At 46.0% G+C, this 24072-nt stretch overlaps 1 protein-coding gene across 1 annotated transcript in view; it reads right to left on the reverse strand.

The window, feature by feature from the left end:
• The window catches only part of PLEKHH1 (pleckstrin homology, MyTH4 and FERM domain containing H1), a 54510-nt gene extending 35816 nt beyond the window's left edge, over nucleotides 1–18694 (reverse strand). The window contains exons 1-2 of the mRNA XM_080665168.1: nucleotides 18396–18694; nucleotides 10711–10868 (exon numbers count right to left, since the gene is read on the reverse strand). Of these exons, the coding sequence (XP_080521294.1) occupies nucleotides 10711–10868; nucleotides 18396–18630 (393 nt within the window). The 5' untranslated portion in view covers nucleotides 18631–18694. The remainder of the gene's footprint in view (nucleotides 1–10710; nucleotides 10869–18395) is intronic.
• Between the last annotated feature and the right edge of the window lie 5378 nt (nucleotides 18695–24072).

The raw sequence follows: 24072 nt of genomic DNA on the forward strand, positions 1-24072 counted from the left end.
TACCCCCCGCCACTGTCTTCATCCATAGGTGTAAGATTTTTGTCCAATCTCTTCCCGCACCCCTCACACCCCCTACCCCCTGAGAATTGTCAGTCCACTCCCTTTCTATGTCCCTGATTCTATTATATTCACCAGTCCATTCTGTTATTCAGATTTTTTATTCACTTGATTTTTAGATTCACTTGTTGGTAGGTATGTATTTGATGTCATTTTGTTGTTCATAATTTTTATCTTTACCTTTTTCTTCTTCTTCCTCTTCTTAAAGAATACCCTTCAGCATTTCATATAATCCTGGTTTGGTGGTGATGAACTCCTTTAGCTTTTTCTTATCTGTGAAGCTCTTTATCTGACCTTCAACTCTGAATGATAGCTTTGCTGGGTAGAGTAATCTTGGTTGTAGGTTCTTGCTGTTCATCACTTTGAATATTTCTTGCCACTCCCTTCTGGCCTGCATAGTTTCTGTTGAGAAATCAGCTGACAGTCGTATGGGTACTCCCTTGTAGGTAACTAACCGTTTTTCTCTTGCTGCTTTCAAGATTCTCTCTTTGTCTTTTGCCCTTGGCATTTTAATTATGATGTGTCTTGGTGTGGTCCTCTTTGGATTCCTCTTGTATGGGGTTCTGTGCGCTTCCTGGACTTGTAAGTCTATTTCTTTCACCAGGTAGGGAAAGTTTTCGGTCATTATTTCTTCTAATAGGTTTTCAATATTTTGCTCTCTCTCTTCTTCTGGCACCCCCAAAATTCGGATGTTGGTATGCTTAAAGTTGTCCCAGAGGCTCCTTACACTATCTTCATATTTTTGGATTCTTTTTTCTTTTTGTTTTTCTGATTGGGTGTTTTTTGTTTCCTCATATTTCAGATCTTTGGTTTGTTTCTTGGGGTCCTTTGATCTACAGTTGAATTTCTGTATATTCTTTATTTCAGACAGTGTATGCTTAATTTCTGACTGGTCCTTTTCCATTTTTTTTGGCATTCTCATTAAGATCCTTAAAAGCCTCACTAAGTTCCTCAGCAGTTTTTAGAAGATTCTTGAATAACCTTATAAATGTGGTTCTGAACTCTATGTCATCCAGTAGTTTGCTTTCCTCCATTTCTTTCATTCGTGACATGTTTCTTTGTCTCCGCATTTTGGCTGCTTCCCTGTGTTGATGGAGTGGCTTTGTGTGGTAGGTGACCTACAGGGGCCAGTAGCTCAGCCTCCCCAATCACCTGAGGAGGACGCTTTTGGTACACCACCGTGTGGGCTGAGTGCAAAGTCTTGGTGTAGTTAAGCCTTGATTGCTGTTGGTACACTGGGAGGAATTGACCTCCAGGCCAACTGGCTGTGAGGACCCGCTGTGTCTATGATGGAAGAACTGCTGCGCTGGAGACACCCTTATGGTGCAGGACTTGTTTCAGTGGGGCTTTGGTGCTCACTGAGTCTGCCTCTTGAATGTGTCACTTATGGATGTGAGGAGTTGAAATCTGGTGTCTCACACTGACCACTAGGTACACTGGCTTCTGGATCGCCAATGGGGTGCAGGTCAGCTACTGTCTGAGGCCACCCAGCGGGCGCTACAGTGAGTACTACAGTTTTCTCCTCTTTGCTTAGGGTTTGGAGGTTTTAGAGCTGTCTGACCCGGGCTGCAAGTTTGCTAGGTTAAGCTGCGATAGGGCAGGCCATTCATATACTAAAGCCGCTGCTTGGAGCTTGGGTGGGTTTGTAGGTTGTGCAGGGCGGGGTCTCAGGGCGTCACTAGGCTAGGGTGTGGCAAACAGCGATGGCTGCCAGTTAGCTGGCTCTGTGTCTCCGACCACATCCCTGCGTCCCGCGCCCCACTGCAGTAAACAATTATTCCTGCGCGTAGCCCTGCAAGCAAGCCACTCTCACTTTCCGACCTGATGGCAGACAGTCCAGCTTCTCCCCATAGGAGTTTGGGTCCCCCGTGTCTCCCCAGAAACTGGAGTTTGGAGTAATCGGGAGCTTGTCTCCCTTCGGGTTGAAAAAAGCAGCGCTCCCAGTTGCCCGCCGCCAGCCTTATTTGCACGCCTCCGTACCTCAGCTTTTCAGCACTTGTGCACGCCTCACTGCTCTTTTCTCTTTCCTTCTAGTTGTAGAACTTCCACTCAGCCAGCTTTCCCATGGTTCTGGGTGATAGACGTTTTGTCTTTTAGTTGTAGTTTTGAAATTGTTGTGCGAGGCAGCAGTTTAGGTGTTTACCTACGCCGCCATCTTGGATCCTCTTCCCATTGTTCTTTTGTTTAAGGAAACTGAACCATTTATACGTTTTTAAAAAAGCCCCGAGTTACAAATTGTTGATGTATAAATATAAAGCTGAGTGGCTATATTTCCAAATCTTGGTTGACGAAATTAGTAAGGGATACTAGAAAACAGGAAGTGCACACTGTCCCACTGGAACAGGACTTGGGAAAAAGCTGCTCTAGTTAAAAATATGCTAAAAAATGAAAATTATCTTATTACTTCTTATTCTTTTTTTAAAATATATGTATTTTACTGATTTTTTACAGAGAGAAAGGGAGAGGGATAGAGAGTTAGAAACATCGATTGGAGAGAAACATCGATCAGCTGCCTCCTGCACCCTCCCTACTGGGTATGTGCCCACAACCAAGGTACATGCCCTTGACTGGAATCGAACCTGGGAACCTTGAGTCCACAGGCTGACGCTCTATCCACTGAGCCAAACCGGTTAGGGCTATTTCTTCTTTTTAATAAACCCACTCAAATCCCCTTTGGAAGCAGAGAGGGAGTAAATAAGTAAAAAATGTAAAACCTATAGCAGTTCTAATACTGACGGCCATGCCCATCATACTTCCTACAAAACTCCTTTGTGGATGATATACTCCCAGTTTTCTGGTGGGATGACTGAGGCACAAGTTTAGTATAAATAAAAGAAGTCCAAGGGACTTTCAATACCCCTCTCTTAGAACAGTCCCCCAGTTTTAAATGGATCTGACCGCCTCTGTGACTTCTTCAGCACATGGGGAAGAGGGCTGAGGAAATGCCTCCCCGGGAGCAGTACAAATGCAAACCTTAGACATTAGCCATTCCCTTGAATCCTGTCCTGGATGGAAAGAGAACCCCCAATTCATCTGGCTCCAGGAGGGGTGGCCCTGGCAGCCTGGGTGTTCATGATGGCAGCGCACCAGACCCTGAGAGGTATAACAGCAGAAACAAAGTTTACTACTGTCTCCTCTCTCACCCTTCCTCTCCTCTCACCCTTGGGTGAGGGATTATCTGGTAGCCTTGACATTTTTTCTTTAAAAACATTTATTTTTGGCACAGATTATCCCGTGTGTGGAATGGCAGTTCTGCAAGAGGAAGTCAGGTACGAGAAGGCTGCGTGGGGAAGGAGGAAGGGCATGTTTCCAAGCCTGAGCAGCCAATGGGCAGCATCCGATCCCAGGCAGGGCGTGTCCCCTGGGAAACACCCAGGCTTGGCTCGCCCTGCAGGACGCCAGCAGTCAGTGAGCGGCCACCAGGCATCCAGGCTCTGCTTCTTGTCCACACAGGTGAGTAAGCTGTGTGGAGAGGTGGAGGGGCAGACTAGTGAGAGGGCTGAACAGAGGAACCCGTTGACCTGGCTCAGCAGGTGCAGGTAGGTATTGATGATGACTGACAAATTTCTGGGAGGAGTGACAGACAGGACCTGGGTTCAGCCTCAGCAGGAACTCCCCAGGTAAACCTAATCATCTCTTCCTGGGATTTGAAACTTACCTTGATGCAGTGTGGAAAATCTCTAGGGAACTGCTGAACCTGTCCTATTGGTTTGGGGATGGCTGTAGGTGACAGGCACAGACCCAACACTGAGCAACATGGTGTTTATGGCCTTAAGAATTACTGCCAAGCCCTAACCAGTTTGGCTCAGTGGATAGAGCATCGGCCTGTGGACTGAAGGGTCCTGGGTTTGATTCCAGCCAAGGGCTCATGCCTGGGTTGCGGGCTCAATCCCCAGTAGGGGACGTGCAGGAGGCAGCCAATCAATTATTCTCTCTCATCATTGATGTTTCTATCTCTCTCCCTCTCCCTCTGAAATCAATTTAAGGAAGGAAGGAAGGAAGGAAGGAAGGAAGGAAGGAAGGAAGGAAGGAAGGAAGGAAGGAAGGAAAGAGTTCCTGCCAAGAGGTTCAACACTTCTTCCTTAAGTCTCAGCCCTCTTCCTTCCTTATGTCTCCCAAGCCCATGATCCCTACTCAAGGTATCTTTCTCTCCTCTCCCATCCCACAGCCCAGTCTCTTCTGCCCTGTGTCTGCATGCTTCCCCTTTCTTTACCCAAGTCACACTCTGAGCCCCCAGCATTTTTATGGGAAGGCATTCTAGTTACATGATGATCAAAAACAGCCAGGAAGAGAAGAGGCTGATATGAAAGTTCAACCTACCCAGACCCAAGAAGCTGTGGAGAAAGATGGTGAAAAAGATTATGAAAAATGTGTGTAAGGCCCCTGGGGAATAGCGGGGGAGGCACTTCAAGCATCTCTCCTTTTTCAAATTCAATTCAGCTTTATTAATGAAAATATTAAGCTCACACGTAGTCTAAATAAAACATGACAAACCCACTGTGTGACCATTTGTCAAAATACACATGACGAACATTTAACAAGGGTTCCTGTTCTTCTGATATAATGATCTGATAGCTGTGCTTTCTTTGATTTTCAGAATGGAGGCTAATTATTTAGTAAACACAGATGCACAATAATTTTATGCACTTAGGGATGAGTTGTCTATACTTTCTCAAAAAAAATAAAAAGATGTCTTATTATGAAACATTTCAGGCCAACAGAAACATGTAGTGAATCAGTTTTTTAAACATGAACATGTATCCACCATTCAGCTTTGTCAAATTTTCATTTTTGTCAGAAATGTTTTTCAGAAATGGACCACTACAGATAGCTGAGGCCTCCTGTGTGCTTCTCCCCAGTGCTGCTCCTCTCCTCTGGCGTTTACCATTTGTATATACCGCTAAACAACAGACACCGCCATTCTGCATATTTTAAAACTTTACATAAACTGTGCTGTTATATATATGTATCTCCTATATAATAAAAGGCTAATATGCAAATTGGCCCCTCGGGAGTTCAACCAACTGGGAGTTCGACCACTTGCTATGACGTGCACTGACCACCAGGGGGTGTCGTGGAACGAAGGAAGGCCCCGGCTGGCAGCCAGAAGGCCCCAATTGGCCCTGATCACCAGCCAGGCCTAGGAACCCTACCTGTGCACGATTTTTGTGCACTGGGCCTCTAGTATGTATATATATGTATATACACTGAGTGGCCAGATTATTATGATCTCTGAACACATAATAATCTGGCCACTCAGTGTGTGTGTGTGTGTGTGTGTGTGTGTGTGTGTGTGTGTGAGGCCCAGTGCATAAATTCGTGCATGGGTGGGGTCCAGCCAGCCTGGCCAGGGGGAGAGGACATGGGCGGTTGGCCTGCCTGCCTGCTGGTCGAGGGGACAATTTGCATATTAGCCTTTTATTATATAGGATATACACTGAGTGACCAGATTATTATGTGTTCAGAGATCATAATAATCTGGTCACTCAGTGTATATGTGTGTGTATTTATATGTGTGTGTGTGTGTGTGTGTATATATATATATATGTGTGTGTGTGTGTGTGTGTGTGTGTGTATCCTTTGGACTTTTAAAAATATGTATTTTTATTGACTTCAGAGAGGAAAGTAGAGGGAGAGATAGAAACATCAATGATGAGGGAGAATCATTGATCGGCTGCCTCCTGCACACCCCCTACTGAGGATTGAGCCCACAACCTGGGCATGTGCCCTTGACAGGAATCAAACCCAGGACCTTTCAGTCTGCAGGCTAATGCTCTATCCACTGAGCCAAACTGGCAAGGGCTCCTTAGGACTATTTTGTTCAATGCTGGTCTTTGAGATTTATTGACCTTACACATGTAGCTCACTTGATTTATTTTGAACTGCAGTATTATATTCCATTGTACAAATACACTATATGTTTAACCATCCCCTTTTGGTAGACATTTATAGTATTTCCAATTTTTCATACATCGGTGATGCAATACTCATTCTTGTATATGTCTCCTTGTGACCAATATATTTGGATTTATTTCTACTTTTCCATTTTGTGCTATTTACTCCTCTTTTTTCTGAACTCCTTTTTTCTTCTCCCTGCCTAGATTTAATAGACTTCCTTTATTCCATTTCCCTGCTCAACTGATTTGAACGTTATATAATCTATTTGTTATTACTATTATTCTAGACTCAAATTCTAGACTTACAGACTGCTAACTGCTCCCCACTTCTGCTCTCCATCTGTTCTTTTTTCTCTCACATAAATAGAACTTCCAACTTAGCAGAGCGCATGGTTATCCAGAAAAACTCTATATTGTCCAAGCTCCCTGCGGCTGGGTAACCAAGTTTTTGCCAATGGGATATGAAGGAAGGAAGGAAGGAATGCAACCTCCAGGTCATGCGCTTAAAAGGAGGGGGCTGGTGGATATCAGGATAAGCCACCTTCAAACATGCAGCAGGTACCACCCTAGAATTAGAATTAGTTACTACATGAGAAGGAAATAAGCATCTGTCTGGCTTAAGCCATTGCTATTCTGGGTTCGTTCTTACAGCAAACCACAATCTAGCTAATACAGTAGGCGTGGATCTAAAAAAAAATTATCTCACTTACACTCATTCTGCTTCCTGAATTAAGTTTGGAAAATTTTAAGCCATTATTTCTTTGAACCATTATTGGGTAGTTTAAACGTTTAATGCAGTATGCCTAGGTGTTTCATAACGGCCACTTTTTAGGTTATTTGTTGTCCATATGACCAAAAGGAAGTCTCTTCCCTCTGAGATATGCTTTTAAGCCATTATTGGCTCTCCTTCACTCTCTTCTCCACTTCTGAAATCTTATATAGGATCCTGTCATTCCAGCATCCATGTCTCAGCCTCTCCTTCTTTACCTTTCTGTGCTACATTCCGCACGATTTCCTCAGGTCCATATTTCCATTCATTAAGTCTGTCTTAGGTGGTGTCTAATCTGGTGTTTAATCTATCCACTGAACATTTATTTGTTTATTTAAAATTCTTTTCTTCAATTTTAGAGAGAAACATCGATCTGCTGCTCCACTTATCCACCCACTCTCATTGGTTGATTCCTGTATGTACCCGACCAGGGATCGAACCCACAAATTTGGTGTATCAGGACAACCCTCGAACCAATGAGATACCCAGTGAGGGCTACTTACTGAACATTTAATTTCAATGAAAAATGTTTTTACTTCTAGCAGTTCTACTGGATTCTTTTTAAAGTCTACCTGATCTTTTTGGATAGTGTCTTATTCTTGTCTCATGTTTTCAATTACTTCATTATGGCTTCAATATTTTGAACTCATTTATTTACAGTATCTTGCCAACAGTTCTATTATTATTAGTTCTTGGGGGGGGGGGTCTAGTCCAGTTGTTTATTGTATATTTGGACTCTTACTACATTAGAGCTAGATTGTGGTTTGCTGTAAGAACGAACCCAAAATAGCAATGGCTTAAGCCAGACAGATGCTTATTTCCTTCTCATGTAGTATCTAATTCCTATTCTAGGGTGGTACCTGCTGCATGTTTGAGGGTGGCTTATCCTGATGTCCACCAGCCCCCTCCTTTTAAGTACATTAGTCTCTCCTTATTCAGTCATTTTAGATCATATATTCATCTTCTCTGAGGATTCCCCCCCCCGCCCCCTCCCCACCGTCATGGGGATGCTGTGTCTGTTCCTACAAGGTCTCCCAGGGGTATCTCTGGCCCAGGACTTAGGGTTCCTAATTCACAGATAGTATAAATCCTAATGTTTGCCGAAACCGGTTTGGTTCAGTGGATAGAGCGTCGGCCTGCGGACTGAAGGGTCCCGGGTTTGATTCCAGTCAAGGGCATGTACCTTGGTTGCGGGCACATCCCCGGTGGGAGGTGTGCAGGAGGCAGCTGATCGATGTTTCTCTCTCATCAATGTTTCAAGCTCTCTATCCCTCTCCTTTCCTCTCTGTAAAATATCAATAAAAAAAAAATATATATATATAAAAAATCCTAATGTTAAACCAGTATCATCAGGTTCTCAGGGAACTTTTTTTTTGCCCAGAGACTTGGCTAAGTGTGAGAAGCTGTCCCGCCATCTCCCTGGGCTGGTGGATGTTTTCTCTGTCACCTTTTCATTTAGGGTAAAGCCCTTTAATAGTCCTGACTTTACAGGAAAGGTTCGGTGTCAGGCCCAGCTTCCAAATGGCCAGACCTCATTTCTATCTCCACAGATGTTAAGACTCAATCCTCAAGCCTTTCATGACTCAAGGGAGGCCAGTCACACACCCCATCCCACTCAGCTGCCAGAGTTGGAGTCCCACGTGGGTTTTTCCTCTTTATTTTGCCTGCTGAGGATTCCTCTTCTTTCAGTGTGCGACTTTAAACTGAGAAGGGTAGTTTAAACGTTTAATGCAGTGTGCCTAGGTGTTTCATAACGGCCACTTTTTAGGTTATTTGTTGTCCATATAACCAAAAGGAAGTCTCTTCCCTCTGAGATGTACTTAGACCCGCTGGCTGAATCCCCACCAGTCCTTGCCTTCCCTCACACATCTTTCCCAATAACCGTAACCTAAGGCAAGGTTTTCAAGCTTTGCAGTGTTGAAACCAATTTCTGGAAGCTTGTTAAAGATGCAAATTAACAAGGAGACTTGGGTCAGGAGGGTTGGGGTGGGGCCCAGGAATGCATCTGCTTAACAAGCATGCCAGGTTTCTGGCACAGGTGGTCCAGAGAACCACCTGTCCAAGGCCTGCTTCCTGTTCCCTGAGGTGTCGGATTCTACTCTTTATGTTTGCAGCGCCTGAACCATACCCGTAGGAACCCTGCCAACCTGTTCTGCAAAGCCGGAATGAGATGGCAATGCCAACAGGCCCAAGGTTCACGAGTTCTAGTCCTGGCTAGTCCAGGGCCACTCCCCTCAGCAGTGAAAAGGTCGAGGTGACGCCAGAAACTTATCTTCCTGGACTCCAGGTTGCGGGCCTATTCCGAACACAGGCCACTTACTCAGGCTTTACTCATCGAGACTTTGACATTACTTGGAGAGGGGCGGAGTGAATTTTACTTTTATACTATGAACGAAGGGTTTGCTAAGCAGATGGATACTATAAACAAAACCATAGAGAGAACGGTTGATTCAATTAAGATTTTATATATATATTTAAGTGCAGGTATCTATTCTCTAGATGGGTTATGCTCCAAAGAATCAGCCATTTAGCCCGACCAGTGTGACTCAGTTGGCTGAGTGTTGGCCCATGTACCAAGAGGTCCCCGGTTCGATTCCCATACAGACATGGGTTGCTAGCTTGATCCCCAGTAAGGGGCATGCCAGAGGCAGTCAATACATGATTCTCTCTCATAGATGTTTCTATCTCTCTCTCCCTTCCCCTCCCTCTCTCTCTAAAGTCAATAAAAACATTAAAAAAAAAACCTCAGCCATTTAGAATGTATCTTCCCATAGAAACATTATAAATGGTGGTCACTTTCCCAGACCAGCCCACCCAAGTCTGTAAAGATAATAATTGTACCCATTTAAACCTATTCTATGCCAGAACCTTTGTGTATGTGATCTGGTAAAATTCTCAAAATAACTCCGACAGGCAGACATTTGTGCCCCTGCCTTAGAGGTGAAGGGACTTGCTCAGGGTCACAGGACTAGTAAGTGGCCGAGCCAGGGAAGTCTGGCTCTAAAGCCCGTGTCTTTGTCACCAGGAAAGCAAGCTGCCTTCCTCAGCTCCTATGCTTAGTAGAGGGTGAGCAGCAGGATGGAGGTTTCCAGTCTTCTCTCCTAAAACATCCTCCTCCCCACCACTGAAGAGATGTTAAGGGAATATTAGAACCTTCACTGCAGCCACATGGGACTCAGGGTGACGGAGAACCAAGATTTGTGTCACTTCATTGGTGTGCCCTGCGAAGATGCAGAGCAGGGAAGAATGCCAGGTGACAGCTTACTACACTGCTTTGATTTGGGTCTCAAAAAAAACACCCCAACAACAACTACCTTGGGTGGGTTTCATTTTGCATGTGTGAAAAACATCTTATTCAAAGCTCACCTTCCTGCAATGAGTAGTAAGTAAGCCCTAAGGATCAAATGCACAGAATAGTGAATACAGACCACAGTATCCTATATAATAAAAGCCTAGTATGCAAATTGGCCCCTCAACTGGGAGTTGTCTGGGAGTTCAACCAGGGGGTGGGGCTGGCCAGGGGAAAGGAGGGAGGCCTTGGCGGGCAGTGGTGGCAGGTGAACGGGGGGAGGGGGCGGGGAGGGAGGGAGTACCTGGCTGGCAGCCAGCAGCCGCTAGGGACCCTACCAGTGCATGAATTTGTGCACTGGGCCTCTAGTTGTATTATAATCATCAAACTTGCTACAAGACTAGAATTTAATTATTCCAACCACTGAAAAGAAATGATAGTTGTATAATGTGATAGAGCTTCTAATCAGCACTATGATGGCAGTCATATTACAATATATAAATGTGTCAAATTAACATGTTGAACACCTTAAATGACACAATGTTATGTCAAATATATTTCAATTAAAAATAAATAAATAAAATAAACCCCCCAAAAAAGGAAGATCACCCTCCCTAACTCTCGCTCTCTAATGCTGGCCCTCTCTGACTCGGACCTCTGCAGTGAGGATAGGCAGCTCCCTGACCTCCAGAACTCACCTTGTCAGAAAGCAGCTCCCTTATCTTGCTGGCTTGCAGGCGGAACCGCACAAGCTGGGTTTCCAGGGCGAGGTAGCGTTTCTGCCAGTCCATGCTGGTCTGGGTCTCTACCTTGGGCTCAGCCATGATGGAATCAACTTCTGGATATTCAGGGACCCCTGAGAACCGGCACACAGAGAGAGGAAACGACAAATAAGTGTGGGAGGAAGGGTTAGGTGGGGAAAGAAGGAGAGGAGACCAGAGGAGGACAGAGAAAAACAGAGCTGGGGAGGTAAGTTAGCCCCTGTCCCTCTGTCCCATGGCCCCCGTCATTAGCTCAGGGTGTCACGTCTTATCATAAGTCAGTTGAGCAACTTCAGGGGATCACAAAACCCGAGAAACCATAACGAGAACCTAGTATCATTTTTACAAAAGTGAAACATGGGGCTCATTCGTCTTTCATTCAATAATTCCATGTAACAAGATTTTAGCCATTCAACAAACATTTATGTGCCAGACACTGTTCTAAGCACTGGAGATGCAAAGATAAATAACAGAGGTCTCTCGTATTTGCAGTTTTCAAGAAAGTCTAACTGCAAAATTACAATGCAGTCACAATAGCTAATCAGTATACAGATAAACAGGAGCATGGAAATGGGGCCGACTGTGGGGTGTATGGGGGGTGGGTGTTGAGCTCAATCAGCTAACTGAAGGCAAAACTCTGGTTTCCAGGTTAGTCCTGGTTCTACCACAGCTATGTAGATTTCAGATGGGGACACATGGAAAGAAAAGGTAATGCTTTGAATTTCTTTGACAGTGTTCTATTTAGTTGGGATCTTGTCAGTTGTTGTCATTGAATGTCCTGCTCTGGAACAGATTCTCATTCTTTCCTTTAAGTTATGAAATAAAGACCAAAAAATGGTAGATATTTTTGCTGCAACTGCTGAAGAAAGCCACAAATCTTTGGAAAACACTTTATACGAATTCAGAACAAATCAAGTAGACACCTATAATTTCTCCAGTCAGGGGAATTTACCCAGAGGTCCCCTGAACATCTTTTAGAGAAGATAAACTGAGCTGGAAAGAGAAAATGAAGGATGTAAGTGTGCACACGAGAGAGGAGAGACAGGCACAGGTGAGCACAGAGAGAGAAAGGCTGGGAGACACAGCCACCACAGGACTTAAAAAAACGAAAAAACCTTCTAAAGTGCTACTAATAGTTATGTTTGGCAACAAGCGTACATTTGGTCTGTCCCAAACCATGACATATGATAACTCAAGTATTAGGTGCTTTTAAAGAATGATTGTTCATTTTTTCAGGTTGGTATTTTTAAAATGTCATCTGTTAGAAACACAAATAATTTATAGGTACAATGATAATGTCTGTGATCTGCTTTAAAACACTTCATGGAGGGGGTGAAGAGTGGTGGGGAGGGAGATACATGAAATAAGACTTATCAAAATGTTAATTTTTAAAAAAATGTTTTTTATTTTAGAAAGAGGGGGGAGAGAGGGGAAGGGGAGCGAGAGAGAAAGAGAGAGAGAAGAGACATCAATTAGCTGCTTCTTGCATGCCCTCCATTGGGGATTGAAATGCCTGCAGCCCTGGCTCAGTGCACAGGACTATGCTCAACCAACTGAGCCACACTAGACAGGGGCATCAAAATGTTAATTTTTGAAGCTGAGTGATGGGTATATGAGGGTTCTTTATACTGGTCTCTCTACTTGAATATATGCCTGGAATTTTCCGTAATGCAAATTTACTATTTTGCTAAACCCCCCTTTCCCCTTCTACAGGAGCCATATGGCCTCAGAAAACCCAGCCACCTCCTGTACTGTCACCAAATACTAGTATTACCCTGGTGCCCAGAGAGCCTGTCCTCAATGGGTTAACCACCAACACTGATTCTCACCTCACATTTGACTTCTATATTTTTCTCCCATTACATACCACAAATGGCTATCATTTATTGAGTTCTTGCTGTATGCCAGGCATGTGTACTCTTCCGTGCTCACAGCCCATGAGTTAAGGGGTGGGCACTAGTCCACGGTCTCACCTGAGGACACTGAGGAACTGAGAGACTGGCTGGCTTACACAGGGTTCCACAGCTGGACCCTCATTCCAAAGCCCCTGTTCTTACCCACCGTGCTCTTTACCCACCTGGAAACTGGAAAGATTCTGATTTCACAAAGAGTGGATTATTAAGGATGAAAGAAATATTTTATAAGATCTTTCAGGATCGCTGGCGCCAAGATGAGCCTATATTCCAGATTTTCCAGTTTATGGTCTCAACTATTCTGACACCATAAACTCCATAAGCACAGGCATTTACCACGTGTCCCGACGACTCATTTAAAAAACAAGGTCAATAGATCTGTAGAGAAAGGCCCAACAATGAAACCACTGACAGGTCTGGTGTCTTAAGGCTTTTGGTTCTGGGTTGCTCAGAACACTGGACGTATGATCTCAGCCCTGCTCTGCCGGAACTGTCATCCCACACAATCCCGACATTGTGACCTCCCAGCAATCCCCACCTCAAAGGACTGGACCAACAGGAACGGGCAGGAAGACAAAAGACAGAAACAAAACATGACCTTCTGAGCTAAGATCACTGCTGAAAAGACAAAACAGAACTTGTGGGGCCTCCAGAGAAGGCCCCGAGGCTTTGCACTTGCTTTGCTTTGTCCTTTAAGGGAGTTTTTGCTTTTCCTTGGATTAAAAAAAAAAAAAAAAGGTGATAGATCTGAAACTAGGATCTGAAAGTCTTACACCTAGCCCAGGGCTAAAGAAATCAGCACCCAAGTAAAACCAAGGGGCAGGGAAACTTAATTGTTTTGTGGTGTTGAAAGAGGTTGGTGGATTTTAATTGCCTCTTATTGTCAAAGCTGTGGCTCCGATTCCATGGGGGAGAGTAGAAACCCATATTATCACAATCTCCAGAGCCTCTGGAAAGAAAATAAACACATCATTGGCCTCTGCCTAGACCTGACATCCGAGGTCACACCTAGACCGAAGGGAGTGCTTTTCCCAATCAAGCATCTTCATGACATCATGGTTTTGAACCAGTCAGGTGCCTGCCAATCCTCTCCCTGCCTTGGGGGTACAGGCCAGAGGGCTGGCATCGTGCCAGGCTTGTCTCCACATGGGAGGAGAGCTAAGAAATTTCGAAACACATCTGGAACAAGGTGCCTGCTGACAAGCTCAAGGCCCGGAGGCTCTTTCGACAGAAGCAGGTGGTCAGAGCAGCAGCTATAAAACCTGGGATGCTAAGGGAAGATACCAGGAAGTTGAATCTCACCTGCTAAGTCACCTTGCTCTTGTACTTCCCATGAAGATGCACAAGGATGAGCAGAAATACAGTTAGAGAGTGGTCCTTAACTTCTCAAAGCATTGCCACAGGCGATCTTTCTTTCCTTACCCTCTCAATATCCCCGAGAAGCAGGACAATGAGCAGACGAGAAAACTCATCACTTCTGTGACTTGCTCGGAGACACAGAGCTACACCGTAACAGAGTTGGGCCAAGAATCCTCAGCTCCCAACAGACAGAGCATCCTCTTCCCGTGAAGATGCTTCAGCAGTGATGCTGGAGTCTCATGCTACCGGGTTAGCCTAACACACATACAACATCGATGGCAAAAATAGATGCGGGAGTGAGAGAAGGGACATGATCGGGACAAAACCAAGCTCAACGCTTTTTTCATTTTTTATTCTGGAAAGCTTCAAACACACAAGTAGGGAGAGCAGTACAATAAATCCACAGGTACCCTCCACCCAGCTACAGTTACCAACTCATGGCCACTCTTGTGAAACCAGTTCTCTCGATCCCCACTAGTGCCCAGCGTGCTAAAGTGCTTTGCAGGTGAGAGGCAAATGACTGCCATGGCTTGGCACCTGCTCTGGAACTCCCTAAGTCCTCCAGCACCCGGGGCTGACAGAGCCACAGAGTCGGCAGAGATATGCCTCAGAGGAAGGGGCTTTGGGTAGAATGGATGGTGAAAGAGGACACGAAGTTAGTTCTCAGGTGACTTTAGACTGGGGCCTGCATCAGAGAACACAAATTTGACCTGGGATGGCTCTGGCAAGTTTAGGAGTTTGATCAGAAATTGACAAAATGCTGAGATTAAATTTAATTCAACCAACTTTTTAAAAAATCCTCACCTGAGGATATTGTTTTCCATTGATCTTCAGAGATTTAGAGGAAGAGTGGAAAGGAGAGAGGACGGGGGAGAGAGATAAACATCAACACATCCACATCGACTGGTTGACTCCCTCACACGCCCCAACCAGGACTGGGGGATTGAGCCTGCAACCGAGGTACGAGCCCTTGGCTGGGAATTGAACTCAAGACCCTTTAGTCCGTGGGCTGATGCTCTAACCACTGAGAAAACGCAGCCAGGACTCAACCCACTTTTTAAAAGTGATTCCTACGTGCAATGTGGGGCCCATAATCACGAATAAAGATTGGTGGCTTGTGAGGCTCAGGTCTACAGGCTGAATATCCGGGAACTTCTCTGCAAAGGGGGCCAATCAATACAAGAGCCTAAAAGAAAGAGGTCAGAGGTCGATGCATCAGAGGGTAACAGGGACCCGGTTCTGAATTTCCACTGGGCTCTCTCATGGCACCTCACTGTGGTTCACTCCCTGAGTGTGAGCACCTTTTGTGATTTCCACTTGCTAGTGATGGGCTACTACCACCTTCTGAAAATGCTCCACTAAATTAGACGGATCACCTGCCCAACTGTGAGAGAGGAAGAGCTCTGTGCCCCGTTTCTGAGGATGGAGCGCCAAAGAAGGGGCGAGGACAACCAGGAGTAGCATCTTTTGAGAACAAAACCAATAAGGAGAAACAGCAAAGTATCATAATTAAGATCCGGAGTTCTGGTGCCAAACAGGCCTCGGTTTGAATACTGGCTCAGCACTAATTAATCCTGTGACCTTAAATCATGTGCTCAACTTCTCTTGAGTCTCAGTTCCATCTTGACATTGAGGGTAATAACATTAGGTTGAACCATACAAAGTTGGCAATTTCATAGACCACATTCTGCTGGGTGTTTCTGAGAATTAGAGGAAATATTACTAAAGCCTGGCACACAGGAAGCACTCAATAAATGATGGCTACTATCAACAAACAAAGGCAAGCCCACCGTGCCTTGGGCATATGAGATGGGCCCACAGAGGCACCATCAGATCCATCTTGAAGGAGTCAGGGATTTTTTTTTTTAAATGACTTTATCTCTTTATTTCTGAATGTTGAACTAAAAGGTAAATGATGAAAAGTAAGATTTCTTCCTACCCCTGTACTTCATCCATAGTTCTACTCCGAGGCAACCACTGTTATGGGTTCCTGTGTCTTTCAGAGATATTCAGCGTATAAACAAGCATTCATGTATATGTTGCATGCATACATACACACATACACACACACAAAATGGTGGCATACTGAATTTAATATAACCTAGAGATCTTCCTGTATTAATACACATCTCTTCCTGTATCAATACACATTTCCCCTCCATGCTTTTTAACAGCTTTATCGTATTCTATTGTGTGGCTACTACATGATTTTACAGTCATGTGCCACATAATAACGCTTCAGTCAGTGATGAAGTGCATGTACAACAGTTCCCAAAAGATAATGGAGCTGAAAAATTCCTTTCGCTTAGGTATGTCATTGTCGTCATAGTGCACATGACTCGTGTTTGTGGTGATGTTGATGTAAACATACAATCATGTACAGTCCATAATACTGGATGATAACAGCTATGTTACTGGTTTATGTATTTACTACACAATACATTTTATTGTTAATTTAGACTGTACTCTTTCTGCTTATTAAAGTCTCTTAATGGCCTCACTTTGTCTTGTGATTGATTTAATCTCATGTTTTGTATAGTCACATGCTGTCCAGGCTTATAACCTAGGAGCAATAGTCTAGTGTGTAGTAAGCTTACCACCTATTTTTGTTTAAGTGCACTCCGTGATGTTCACACACGATGAAATCGGAAAATGGCCAAACTCGCCAACCACTGCATTTATCAAAACATACCCCCATCGTTAAGTGGTGCATGACTGTATTTACAAGTCTCTTATGGACTGGTATTTGGTTGTTTGAAACCTTTTGTTAAAATAAACAATGCTGCAATGAGTATTCAATGAGTATACACATCAGAATATATCTGAAGGGTTAAGTCCTAGAAATGGAATTGCAGGGTTAAGTAATTTACATTCTTAAATGGCCAAATAGTTCGAATTGCCCTCCTTTGAGGCTATTCTAATTCACACTCCAGCCAACAAAAAGTGCCCATTTCTCCACAGAGGAGGGGAGGGGGGCAGTTTTGAATTAGTTTTTGATAGGAGGGAGAGAGAGCTCTGCTGGGCTGGCCTGAGAATGCAGGCTGGTGGCTCAGCAGCCAGCCTGCTGTGAAGTCACCTGGATCAGGAGTACAAGGCACCCTGCCATCAGCATGGAGAAGGCACTGTGCAACCCACAAGGAGCACAGGTTCTGCACACAGATTCGCAGCCTCATGGAGACAAGAAAGGACTAGGAGGAGGAGCGCAGGGGGAGGAGGGGAGTAGAGTGGAAGGTACAAACTTCTCCCTCTTGGCTGGTGATTCCTGAAGAGGGCAGGGGCATCACATTTTCTCAGCTGTTAGTTTTAATGAGTTGGGGAGCACAGGGTGTACCCCACCGTAACCCAGCTCTGAGCAGACCACCCCCTCCCCAGCAGCCTACTGGAGGGAAGGTGACTGGACAGTGGACCAACCTCCTTGGAATTTAGGAGGCTTGGGTTTGGGTCTGGCCTCTTCCACTTTTTAGTTATATGAACTTAGGCAAATAATTTTTGTGGGTGTTTCCTCTTTTGTAAAATGGAGATAATAATATGTAGGAACTTTGGGATCTATGTTTCATACAGTGTTAAGTGATGCTACCATATACAGTGTCTGGCCCATATCAGATAGCCCCAAAAAGTCTGAAGAAGAAACCAATGACTTTTCCATTGAAATTGTTATTAAAATGATCTTTCAAGCAGAAGTTTTAGCTGGAACTACGGCTCCGTCTGGAAGAGTTTTTTATGAGGTGGATTCATAGTAAAAGCTTATGGAGATGTCCTGGTGGGGAGAGATCCAACACAGAGCGGATTCTACTCTCAGATTAGGGTCTTCATGCCTCTGCCACCCCCCAATGTGGCCCCCTGGTCCCTAGTGACCGATTCCTCTCTGAGGCTCGTAGGACACAAAGCTCTTGGTGTCACTTGACGCCCAACTTGTTTTCTTTTCTGCTCGGCTGACCTGCCTCTGGGAGCCCTAAGAGAACCACGGAGAAATCACAGAAGAGAAAAATCTGAGATGAGGTAAGGAGGGTAGAGGGAGGGGTGAAATCGAGAGAGAGCACAGGCAACGCAGCGGAAAGCCTGCAAAAGTACGCTCCGAGGGCCCCTCCCGGGAGCAACTGGATCCAGCCGGTCCCAAATCCCGGTCTCCCCCAGAAAGTCTACTCCTCGCCTCTCGGTGCGTTCCCAAGCCTGACCCGCGCGGCTCCCGGCGCTCCCAGCGGCTGGGAGCTCGGTTCCAGGTGGAGAGGCACCTGCTCCAGAATCGCCCTCCGGCCGAGGGAGCCGGTCCTCTCCGCCCAGCCAAACAGCCTCCGGGCCAGCGCACACCCTCAGCCCATCCCTGCCCGAGGGGCGCACGGTGCCACTCACCTCCGGCGAGCTCGCGGGTATCCCCGCCGCGCACCCGGCACCCGCGCGCCCTCCGAGCGCGTCCGCCGCTGACCTTGCGTCGTTTTCGTCCACAGCGGCCGCCGGGTCTCCGTTCCTCGGCAGCAGGGGTCGGGGTGGGCGGGGCGGGGAGAGGCTGGGGCCTGGAGGGGTGCCCGCAGGCTGGCCGCACAAAGGCGAGGCGAGGCGAGGCGAGCCGCACCTCCCCGCGCCCCATTCAACGCTCCGCCGCGCTCCCTCCGCCCCGCCCGCTGCTTAAAGGCAGAGCGCCGGCTGGGCTCGGGCGGCCCGCGGACAGGCACAGGAAATGACCTCAGCAGGCTCCAGCTCCCACCTCTCCGCTCCGCTCGGCTCGTCCCGGGCGGTGGGGCCCGTGGGCGGGGGGCTCTCCCGATCTCCGTTCCCGAGCTCTCTGCGGAGGCAGCCACCAGCTGCCACAGGGGGTGGCGAGGCCGCCCCTGGATATGTCCTGCTCCCAGCAAGCGTGGGACCCTCGCAGGAAGGGCGCAAGACCAGACCCCGAGCACCACCACCACCAAAGGAGGTTCCAGTCTGTGTCTGGCGACCTGTGAAAACTTTAACGCCCGGATGTTTAAGCAGAAGTTCTAATTGCAAACAATATGTCCCACTGGGGGACCAATGTTCTGACTTGTAAGTTGGAAAGAAAAGAAAAAAAAAAAAAAGTCACCGCAGCCCAGGGTAACTTGCCTGCTTATGGATGTACTAGTGTATGTATGTATGTATTTACTTATTTAAAGGAGCCGGCCCAGAAGGCAGAAAGGCAAACCGGACACTGCCTATGGCAGTTTCTTCAGTGCACCCTTGTTCTTCAAGGGCTTACAGTCCCTCAGCTCACCAGTATAATCCTACAATGCGGGCGGGGTGGCGGGGGGAGGGGGCGGAAATCACTCAATTTTAGGGTAGGTGGGAATGGGGTAAAAACTTTCCTCCCCAAAGGAATGAACAGAGGCAAACACCACCAGGACCGGATTCTCCAAAGGGGCTTTAAAAAGACTCAGTCCAGGTGGTGGTGAAGGATCCCCTGGCTCCACCCCAGGTTTGAATCTGAATCTCTGGAGGTAAGCTGGCAAATTGCCCAGCTAACAAGTTCCCCAGGTGATTCTCATGCACGGTTTTGAGAGCCCAGACATTATGAAAAGATGGTCCCCGTAGTACCGGTGGCAAGGGTGAAAGTTCAGCTGGGCCAATTGGACCCCTGGGGCTGAACTTGCAAATAGATTCATAGCTCCCGGAGATTGGGATAGGTCGGCTCCAGTCTGGGGCGCTGGCCTCTCCTGTTCCCTTCAACACTCTGGAAATTGCCTAAGGAAGCCCAAAAGCAAGTCGTCTGCGGTTTGTAAGGGAGAGTCATTCATTCATAGATTCATTCACTTTGAACTGGTAATCATGACATAGTATAAATTTCAAATAATACAGAAGGGCTAACAATGAAAAGTCTTCCTCCTACCCCCTCCCTTGCCCCCCACATCACATCACTCCTCCCCAAATACAACTACTGTTGTAAGTTTGGTATCTTTTTTTATTAATCTTCACTGGAGGATATTTTTTCCATTGATCTTTAGAAAGAGTAGAAGGGGAGAGAGAGAGAAACACTGATGTGAGAGAGACACATTGATTGGTTGAGTATGGGCTAAGGATGGAACCTGCAACCCAGGTATGTGCCCTTCCTTGACCAGAATCGAACCCCAGACCCTTTGGTAAGTGGGTCAACATTCTAATCACTGAACTACACTGGCCAGGGCCGTCATTAGTTTTTGTGTGTATACTTTCAAGGTATTTATGCATGCATAAGTGTATATGTATTCATATCCTTCTTTCAAGACTAGGAAATATCCCTTGCTTTTTTCCCCTGACATTACCATTTGTTGACTCTGAGTGTGACATATCAGCACAAATAGAGATGCCTTATTTTTAATGGTCCCCTAATGTTCTTTTTTTTTAATTGATTTTTTACAGAGAGGAAGGGAGAGGGATAGAGAGTTAGAACCATCGATGAGAGAGAAACATCGATCAGCTGCCTCCTGCACACCCCCCACTGGGGATGTGCCTGCAACCAAGGTACATGCCCTTGACCGGAATCGAACCTGGGACCCTTCAGTCCGCAGGCCCACGCTCTATCCACTGAGCCAAACCGGTTTCGGCCGTCCCCTAATATTCTTAATGATGGATATTTAGGATGTTTTCAATCTCTGGCTATTATATATCTTGCTGCAATGACTGTCTTTGTACATACTTCTTGTTCCACATGTATGACTATCTTTAAGGTTTAATACCTAGAAGTGGAATTACTGGCTCTAAACACAATGGGAATTTTAAATTCCAACAGATGCTGCCAACTTACTCTCAAAGGAGACTGCACCAACCTACACTCTATCAATGTGTGTGATTGGCCCTTCATTCCCTGCCACCACCACCCCCCCCCCCCACCGCCCCCATGAAGTGATTTTTCACAAAGAACATAGCTTTTAGGAAGGGAGCATTAAATGAGTTGATGTGCACAGACAGTTTTAGAACGTTGCTAACGCACAGAAAGGCTCAAGAAAGTGTTAGAGGTTAGTTCCCCTAACCACACTCCTCTGTGTGATTGCCCTCTGCTTTGAGGTCTGGTTCAATCCCAGCTCTGTAAACTTGGGCAAGTTCCCTAGCCTCTTTGGGCCCCAGTTTCCTTAACTTTAATATGAGAATGGAAATGTCTCTCTCTGAATTAAATCAGATAAAAGAGTTACATAAATTTTGGGATCCAATTATTGTTCAACAAGTGATAGCTATTCTTTTTTCCTCAAACTTTCCTCCCAACTTTTTATTTTGAAAATTTCAAACCTACAGAAGTTACAAAAAAATTACCCATATACTCTTCACCTAGATTTACCAACTGATAACATATTACCACTTTCTCTCTCTCTCTCCCTCTCTGTCTCTCACCCATTTGATATTTAGTTGTACACAACTTTATTTCCTTTTTTCATACAACTTTTTTATCCCCCCTTTTTTGCACAATTTTTCGACCTTTTACTCCTGAATATTTAGCATGTACCTTCCTAAGAACAAGGGTGAACACCCTAATATCACACTTAGAATATTTAACACTGATGCAATACTATCATGTTGGATGCAAGACATATTCTAATGTTCCCAGTTGCCCAATAATGTTCTTTATAGCTCTTCTATTTATTTTTATTAGTTCCTACCTACTACTCACCAGAGTGAATGGATGGTTAGAAGAAAATGGGCTCGTCCCCGCCTCTGCTCCAGCGAGAGAGTGACTCCCACAGCCCTAGACGCTGGCATTCTTTGGGGGTTGCAGGTAGGCAATAACCAGGCATGAGGGCTGCTCAGAGGAAGCAGTTGCCCATCTGATACCAGGATTGTCCCACCAGCCACCGCTGCTGATGTTGCCTCCTCTGCCTGACCCCAGCCACCCCATGCTGGCCACCAGCAACTCCCTCACCTCTTGCAACTCTCGTTGGGTTTCTGGTGTCCTCTCTAACAACCCCACTGGTCCCAATCAGCAGAGGCAACTCTTCTGACTCCTATGAGACCTAGCCCCTATATCACCCTGAACCACACCACCCCAACCCACCCCACCTCAGGAATGAATCCCTATGACCTCTAGGCTGGCGTACCCCAACTGAAACCTGAGATTAAAGGTTGGGATGACTGAGTCACTGTCTTTTTCCTGTGATCTTTCTGTCTTATGGCACTTTCTATATGGCCCTTCCTGGAACTGAGGCTGAGAGTCAAATTGTGGCCTCTGGCCAAATCCAGATAATAACATCAGCTGACTGACACCTATGTCCCCCTTTTCTCCCCCCTCCTCATTTATGGTAGCTGACTTTTAAGTTGTCCCAGGTGCGCCCCTCAATGCCCAACTCTAAGCTTGGATGAACCATCTCCTTGCTTCCTAGCTCCTCGTGTCTTGTTGTAAAGGGAGAAATGATTTCGTCAGCCCAGCTACCTTCAGGTCAGAGGATTTGGGAGCAGGAGAAAAAGGGCAGGATTATGAGGGAGTTACCACAGCAGAGGGGGACTGAAGTAAAGAAACTGAAGTAAAGAAAAGGCCATCTTGGGCCCCATCTTGGGCTGGTGCTGTAGTGGGAGAGGGAGGAGAGCAAGAAGGGCTGGGGAGGCCAGGGGCCTGGGAAGCCTCTGGGAAGGCTCTGACCCCCAGACCCCTACAAGGATCCTTGGAGTAATGGTACTCACCACACCTACAGCTCGTTCCGCTTGGTGTTAGCTTCTTATAAGTGGCCTTACAGCAGAGAGAGAGGAAGAAAGCCACCATGTGCCCGGAGTCCAAGGGTCACTTGGGTCATTGAAACTGAGGGCCTCCTTCTCTCTTCTAGGGGAGGATGAGGCCTGGATGGGTACTCATTGTGAACAGGTCTGGGCCAATGTGGCTCTTTGGCAGTTGTCAAGTTCTTTTCTTTTTTTAGTCCTCACCCAAGAATATGATTTTTTAAAAAATCCTTTTATTGGCCAGAGAGTGAAACGTTCTTCTTTTAAAAAAAAAATTTTTTTTTAATTGATTTCAGAAAGGAAGGGAGAGGGAGAGAGAGATAAAACATCAATGATGAGTGAGACTCATTGATCAGCTGCCTCCTGTATGCCCCCCTACTGGGGATGGAGCCTGCAACCTGGGCATATGCCTTTGACCGGAATTGAACCTGGGACCCTTCAGTCCACAGGCCGACGCTCTATCCCCTGAGCCAAGCCAGCTAGGGCTGATGTTACAGATTTTAGAGAGAGAAACATGAATGTGAGAGAGAAACATCGATTAGTTGCTTCCCGCACGTGCCCCGACCTGGGATTGATTGAACCCGAAATTCAGGCTCATATATTTGCAGCCACTGGAGATGAGAGGTGAGTGGAGGCCATTTGTCCCTTCCTACAGGTAGGATATTAAGATGGCCGAGGCCAAAGTCTGGCAAATATACAAACACTTATTAGCAGGCAGGCACAAAAAAGCCCCACAATCCTCAAGGGAGCTGAGGAGTTGGCCTGTCTGGTTTGTGCACATCAGTCATGGGAGGGCTCAAATCATCTTTCTGGCTATCTCCATATTTTGAAAACCACTTATTTCACCAACAGAGGATTGTTTCTAGCATCCCTCAAGCACATTCAGCCCGCTGTGTAGAGTTGGATGACGGTTGAAGTGTTTATGTAACCACCCTCTAGAGTATGGATTCCTGATTAGAGTGCTTCAGACGCTAACTAACTAACCACTCTAGGGCTGAGCGGGGAGTTAGGGTATATACACACACCAATGGTTTAGACTGAATACATTCCTACAGAATCTGTGCCTGGTTCCCGGTGGCGGGGGGTGGGGGGCGGGAGGGGGGTTTGCATAAGTGTTTTCTGCGTTCATTTCTTATTTGTAAAATGGTGACAGTAATTCTTAACTGTTAGGGTTGTTGAAAGGATTCAATGAGATAATATAATGTCTGGTACAGTAGCAAGTTCTGTATAAAGGGTAGCTTTTGTTCCTCCTTGAACAAATATTTGCTGGAGGATTAATGTTTACCAGCTACTCTACTAGGTTTCCAGATAGCTGCTCTACTGCGTCAGAGGTGGTATCTGTTCCCAAGGCGTTCTTTTTGTTATAAGATTGCCATAGATAAGCAAGATGGCCTGAGAGACA

Source organism: Plecotus auritus, assembly GCF_963455305.1.
Source record: "Plecotus auritus genome assembly, chromosome: 1".
In the NCBI taxonomy this organism is placed as follows: domain Eukaryota; kingdom Metazoa; phylum Chordata; class Mammalia; order Chiroptera; family Vespertilionidae; genus Plecotus; species Plecotus auritus.